Below are 7,261 nucleotides of genomic sequence, written 5' to 3'. Positions count from 1 at the left end.
CTAACTTAACTTGAAGAACAAGATCAACTTACCTAACTTGCATAACCTAAGATAAAGATGCTCATCTCCAGTTAAAGGCCTAACACCTAAGAACATTACCACAAGCTTAGGAATAGTAAATGCATACTTAAATCAATAATTAAGGTTTCATATGCAAACAAGCAGTTCCTTAATTCAATCACAACAAGAGTTCTACAATTTCAAACGACTTGCAAGAGGACATTCTGGAAAGCTTATGAAATTCTCTACAAATCATTTATAAACATTAAAGCATGATTCTTACGTTAACCAAATCGAATTCAAGTAAACATAAAATCTGTCCAGAAATGACAGGTTTACTAAATTAAATATTTAGTGATGATGAAAAAACATAATTGGACCAAACCAAGTTTACCAACTTGTTGTGCATACCAGAGGAACATCAGAAAGTATAGTGCCAACTTCTAAATAAATTATTTAATGTTCTTTTCTAATTTATTTAGTTAATTAGGTGATTAAAGCAATATATAGTAAAACTGTTCAGAAAAATCTACAAAAATTACAGTAGCTATCTCATGCTTCACATAGACTACCATAAAAATTTCAAAGCAATTGGTCAAGCAGAACTTGCTGTATCAAAAATAACAGATGGCAGGGCTATTTCTAGCTTAATTAGGAAACCCTAATGAAAAGTGTCAAGCAACAGATTTCACATTTTTCTTAGCATCATTCTAGCATAAGAATAGCACTCACCAAATTTTACCTTTACTGGATCTATAGAAAAATTATGAAAATTCACACAAGATCCATCCATGCAAACAAGAGAATTTCCTAACTCCTACATATAGTGTCCAAAATATATGAAAATTTAACTACAAGCTATCCATGATATGAGCAGTACACCATAAAAATTTCATGTCATTTGGAGCTACCCAGAAAAAGATATAATTACCCCTATTTCCCACATGATTAAAAGAGATAATTAGCAACTCCATTTTTCATAACAGAACAAGGCACAAATTATATTTTTAATATAAACTAGACATTACCAGGAACTTAACAAAATTGGAACCACATCATTTGGATCTACCAACTAAGAGATACACATTTTTGAGTATGTACACAAATCTGTGAAAAAGAATAAAACGAAACAAAATGGAAAACCTAACCCTACTGCTGGGCCGGCCCGGAAGAATACGGCGGCCCGCGAAGCACGCGCTAGTGCAGCCCAGAACATGGCGCGGCCCAGGTCAGGCTCCCACCTCAGCTCGGCGACTGACGAGCGGGTCCCGCGAGTCAGTGAGACAGACAGGGGAGGAAGAAGGACGACGGCGTAACTCGTCGCCGGTGGCAGCTCCGGCGAGGCCATCGGTGCCAACGTGTTCGCCTCACCCGTGCGCACCTAGTGGTACCCTCAATTTCAGCTATTACAGCAGCTAGAGGAAATGGCGACGGCCATGGCGGCGCACGGTCACGGTTTGGCCGGCTCCGGCGAGGCGATGGCGTCACGGCCCTAGTGGCCTACTCTACGAGCATCAGTATCACTCACAGGACCTACAGCAAGGGAAAAAGGAGGCAGCAAAAGGCTCGAGCGGCACAGCCACGTGCGAGCTCGGCCGGCGGCGGTCATGGCGACCCGGTGGAGCCGCGCTCACGGTGAGCTCTACCTGAGGCGAAAACGAGATGACGGTGGGGTCGAGGACGTGGAGGAGCTCACGGTGGTGCTGTGGTTCAGAGGAATCGGGCAATGGCGCTCGGTTACGGTGGATTTGGCTCGCGGCGGCCACGGCTTCCTGGTCGCCGCGCTCGCGTGGAAGGAGATGGCCGAGAGGAAATGGCGAGATGAAAGGCGGGTGAGCGAGGCGCTGACTTTCATCTGAAGCACGGACGCGCGACGTGGAGACGTTAGCAGAGCATGTACGCCACGCGGTGATCAGCCCCTGCACCGGTCGGCCACGGCGTCCTTCTGACGTTTTTCTGAAACGGCCGAATCGACGCCCGATGACACGACTGACAACGTGATTTTGGCGATCTGGTTCATGGTATATTTGACAAAATTGAAGATCTAAGTGAGGACAACAACTTTGTCAATTGGAGCTCGAGTTGGTTCGGCCTGGTTAGGGAGATACAAGGCTCCAAACAATGATACACGAAACTGGAAATCAACTCTTGGACTTAGAAAAATTCTAAGTGTAGAATTCAACCCCAAATCTGACTTGTGGGCCATGTTTGAGGCTGTTCCACACATTTTCATGAGTTGGTCATAAAACAACTTTTGTTCCTTGATAAATTGGCTACAACTTTGGTAAAGGGTGCACAGCCATGCAAGGTCTCTAGGTTGGTCTTTTGAATCAGTCAAACAGTGGCACTTTATAGGTCATTCTAAGTCAAACCTCCACTAGAGGGCATCTTAGTCATTTTGTTCCACATGAACAATGTCCCATCCATTACCCTAAGTGTAGTTAAGGTGTATTAGACCATAATTAACCACTCTACACAAGTGCTACACCAACTTCTAAGTATCACATGTGATGAAACAACAAAACACTCAATTTACCCTAATGTTGCAATTCCATGTTTCACATGTTTCATGACTTTGTTGCAATTTTACACTTGTCAAATTACACTACCATGTTGCCATGTTTCAAGGTATGAGAAACTCATGTTGCATGCACATGTTGCACTAACTACCATTCACAAGCAATCAAGTATGAAACAAACATAATTGAGAATGTTGCATATACATGTTTCAGTAACAATGACATGATGAGGTAGATGATGCACATGTTTATGAAATGAAATGCAATTTTGTAGGAGCCAAACACCTAGGGTGTTACAATAACTGTTTAGAAGTGAAATGGCTTAGTGCTCCTCTTTTTTAGAAAATAGAGTGTGTGGTTTTCATTTTTAATTCCCATGTATATGGTGTACAGATGAGCGATATCAGGAAGGCAGAAATGCTGCCTACATTTCCAAATGGCTTAGGAATGCAATCAAGAAGTATGATAGCTTCCAGGAGACAATGGCTGAGTTGCAAAAGTTCTTTCAGAATGCTGAGGTATTGCTCTTTATACACATTTGATTTTCTAAATGTGGATGGGCTTCTCTAAAATGCATGGTACTGCTTCAGGAAAAAATAAAAATCAAAGATTGTGGCATCTTCCCCAAGGTTAAGTTGGATAGCAAAGCACCTCAATCTCTCAGTGATGATAAAAGAAAGTTGCCGTGGCCAGAATTGAGTTCCTCAAACCACTCAGTATCACAATGTAATCAGAAGGTAAAGACTGAATGTCTTAGTCAGAGAGTTCCAAACACTGATGGTGTGGCGGTAGACCAAAAAGTTATGGGCATGTGTTATACATCGCCAGAAGTATCGAAAATCTCTATGAGATCTTCTGTTTTAGTAAAGAAAGAAAACTCTTCATCACCTGAAAGTCTTCCAAGGTCATATCCATTGCCTCCCTGCAAAATTCAGTCTGATTTCGAAGGTGTAGCCAATACTGGAGCAAATTATGGAGTCAAAACAGAAGTTATAAATTTGGAGGATGATGATTTTAAACCTCGGTAATTTTAACATTTTTCAGGCATTCTTTTTCCTACTATTGTATCATCATTTGTTTTTCTTTAAATAGGTGTCTTCACATGCACAGGTATGCAGTGATCACTATCTTAAATCCATTAGAAGACAGGTCAAGGCAACCTACTCTTGTTGAGGAAACTTCTGCAGCGACTCCAGTAGCTAGTCCCAGCAACTATTCTGAGGTAAACACCTCAGTACGGATCAACAATGGAGATCAGATTGTAGACATGCCCATTTCGCTTTTTTCAACAAATAGAAATATTTCTTCTCTGTCCACACCGGCAGCTACTCCTGAAAGAACCACCGATAAAGACTGTCATGAGTCTTTGATCAACAGAAGTGTAAATTCTCACTGCGAGAAAAAGAGAAGGTTGAGCTCCCCAATGAGCTGTTGTACTTACACGATGCGTTCTAGTTCTCCAAGCAAATCATTCTGCCACACTGGTTCTGCTATGCCTGGGGATGTGAATAGAAATTCTGAATTGTGTTGTAAAAATATAGGATTGTCCAGGTGTGAAAATGTCAAGCTTGAAAGAAATTACAAGCCAGAAGAGGTTTCAGCAAAGAAGCCTATGCAGAAGAAACTTCTTATAAGTTGCATTAGATGCAAAACAGCTCTTGGGTTAGAAGAAGATGGGTTTCTTGTTACTTGTACACAATCTTCTTCGTCGAAATTGTACTTGGCATATCTTTTGAGATATGGGCTGTCTGCTGCTGGCTTCCCGGAGGATGATTTTTCAGCATCAACACCAGCAGAGGTACAAGTAGTGGAGTGCGAAGCTTCTTCACTCAACCAAAATATATTTGGCAAATTCAGAAACCAGGGCCATGTTTGGTCTGCAAAGGATGGATGTGTGTACAATGCAATGACTTGTGCTTTCTGCTCTTCTGAAAACACATGTGCCATGGTCCTCGGCGTGCAAGTTCTTGCAACTGATAAGCTAAATCAACAATTGGTGGAAAAGGTAGTTTGCTTATCTGGATGCATATTTGAAGTTTATTACTGGTACTGTTACCTTAGCTTAATTGCTGCCTCTTCAAATGAAGGTGCTCTTGTTCAGTGATCGTTTGGATGTACAGTCTGAGCCATCAAAGGGACAGGTATGGGTGTTAATCTATTGTAGGACTAACATGATGGAATACATTTAGAAAACTAGCAAATCATAATGGGTCTATCTACTTTCATATAGAGAGATGCTAGTAACTCCATCTCCCCGCAATCAATGATCGACCTTGAGTCTTTTGCATATAAGCCATTAAAGAAGGATCCTGTGGCGCTGAACTCAAGAAGGTCTAAGGTCAGTTACCTGCTGCCACTGCTGTTATCTTTTGCAGTTCTGCTTGTGATCACTTTCCCAGAATTTCAAGTGTAATCAGGTTCGCATTATCCTCATGTTGCATCAACACAGTAGACTTCTCATCAGAGTATAATTGACAATACTCCAAACTTTTCTGCCCTTGGATTTTCTGTGGAACAGCTTAGGTTACCTGCCTCGAACAAATCCACAACTGGTACATAATTTGATGTAGAGCTCAACGTGAAGCATTGGGAAGAACTTTGTTCTGTGAGATTTAGCATGCGGGGAGGAGATGCAGATGTCACGTCGCCATGGAGATTCATAGTTTCAAACATCCACATGGATTAGAGAAGTTCCCTGAGCTGAAGTGGAGTGTAAAATGCATGGCCTGGCAGTAGGAAACCAGGATGTTGATGTATATATCTATATCTATTTACAGTTCTCGATGCGTCCCATTGTCTATTATATCTATGAACAGTTTTTGCGTTCTGAAATTTCGCATCCGTGAATACCCAAAATGCTCATCAAGATCGGGCAAAGGTACAGTAAACAAAAACCTAAATAAAAACACAATCATCAAGACAAAAAGGAAAAAGCTCATCAAGATGGGGCAAAGGTACAGTAAACAAAAACTTTAAAGAAAAACACACAAAAAAGACAACAAGAGCAAAGCTCCCGGCGAGGATCAAACTCGCGACCTTTGGCTTACGAAGCCAACGCACTACCACTATGCTACGGAAGCACTTTCTGCTACATGAAATAATTTTTTTAAATAATAATTATACACTGATACAATATTTTTTTACATAAACTTTCATGTTATTAGATTCTTATTCGAACATATACACCTATGCTTTAAAAACATCGCGGAAATCACATTAAGAAAGCATTGGTCAAAAAAAACCTTGTGAAGATACGTAAAGTCCAAAAAAAAAAATCGAGCGAGAACGCTGGGGAAAGGCCACGTGATGCCACGCCATTCACCATTTGCCTTTTCTCCAAATAGGACGAGTTCATGCCAATAATTTCTCAAAGGCAACGCGTTACGCGTGTGTCTACTGTCTACACAGTCACACTCCAAGAGATGCATCGTGCCGGTCCTATGATCGTGGTCGCCAGAGCTAACGCCTAACGGCCTCCTGCATAAGGGCAATGCATGATCCATTTTTTTTTATGGAACATGCATGCTCCATTACACTCTGTCTCTGCAGGTGTGTATGACTAATTGAAGGGGGAGAAGAAGCCCAACTCGAAGGTGCCGTCACTCGAAACGATAACATGGGGAGAGCGGCTTGCCGACGACGAGCTTGTCCTGGGATGCGCACGACCGCAGCAAGAGGAAGAGGAATATCAAGACGGTGCACGCTGTCAGGCTCATCTTCGTGGCGTGTTCGTGCGATGTAGTACTTGCCAGGACATCGAGCATCTTGATCTGCACGCAGCAACGGCCGAATCGTCGAATACAATTGTTTGGTGCCTTGCAGACTTCGTTGAGTTTGACAATTCTGACCTCCGTGTCACAATGGTAGTTACGAAAGCCATGTGCCCGTGTGTGTATCAGTATCACTGATTGAATATATTTTTTTTGCTTCATACAACTGATTGAATGTACTCGAACAGAAAAAAAAAAAGATGTTATCACTAATCCGTGCGAAAATCGTGGCTGGTAAACTATTTGGTGGAACAAGACGCTTACCACGTTCTTCAGTGAGTGGTTAACACGGATGTTTTATTGCAGAATTTTGTATTTACTCGATCGGCCATATGGTCAAAATTGCAGGATTTTGTATTTAGTCGATCGGCCATATGGTCAAAGGCTCAAAGCACCCCCTCCTTGGACTGTGTGAATCTCATGTAAAAATGCAGGTGTACGGCGGCTATGTAAGCCCGTAACATGGCACAGGCCCACCCGCCTAGAACACAGCACAGGCCCACTCTACCGAGGGGTGGACCTCATCTATGTAGCAACCTGCTTGCGTTTTTGTCCTCGCTTCACACAAAACGGTTAACCAAATATTATTACGCGTTCTTGACCTGGCAATTTAAGCTAGACAAACAGTGCCGTGATGCTACAGTGATACAGTACTCCGCGTTTGTGGTCCGTCCCAACTCGTCGCTACAGTACCACGCCCCATCGCTATTCAATTCGGCCCATGAACTGGGTCTCACAGGCTATTTGTTCCTTCATTTTGCCAGAAAATACAATGTTGCAGCGTTTTCGAATGTTTCCTTTTTCTCTTTATTATTTAGTTATTTTATTCAACTACTATGCTCAGTTTGTAGTCTGTCCAGTTCGTTCAGATAGCATGGTCAAATAGTTGATGGTTGACGTCATCTTGAGAGTTGAGCAGGGTGAGTTCACTGTTCAGACTTGAGAGATGAGAGTTGAGACTGACATCCTAAA

General features: G+C 42.2%; 1 protein-coding gene and 1 non-coding gene across 2 annotated transcripts; one reads left to right on the top strand and one right to left on the bottom strand.

Annotated features, from left to right (window-relative positions):
- The first annotated feature begins 2,618 nt into the window (after window positions 1–2,618).
- Window positions 2,619–5,296, top strand: LOC136532244 (uncharacterized). Its single transcript, XM_066524845.1, has 7 exons — window positions 2,619–2,628; window positions 2,913–3,037; window positions 3,110–3,543; window positions 3,630–4,524; window positions 4,607–4,660; window positions 4,750–4,857; window positions 5,038–5,296. The coding sequence occupies exons 1-7, from the start codon at window positions 2,619–2,621 to the stop codon at window positions 5,077–5,079; spliced, it is 1,668 nt and encodes a 555-aa protein (XP_066380942.1). The 3' UTR covers window positions 5,080–5,296.
- Window positions 5,297–5,527: 231 nt separating this feature from the next.
- Window positions 5,528–5,599, bottom strand: TRNAT-CGU (transfer RNA threonine (anticodon CGU)). Its single transcript has one exon. It is a non-coding gene; the product is annotated as a tRNA-Thr (tRNA).
- Between the last annotated feature and the right edge of the window lie 1,662 nt (window positions 5,600–7,261).

Source organism: Miscanthus floridulus, unplaced genomic scaffold (assembly GCF_019320115.1).
Source record: "Miscanthus floridulus cultivar M001 unplaced genomic scaffold, ASM1932011v1 fs_558_1_2, whole genome shotgun sequence".
Lineage (NCBI taxonomy): Eukaryota > Viridiplantae > Streptophyta > Magnoliopsida > Poales > Poaceae > Miscanthus > Miscanthus floridulus.
The sequence above is the reverse complement of the archived record's forward strand: the minus strand, read 5'-3'. Positions and strand labels throughout refer to the sequence as shown.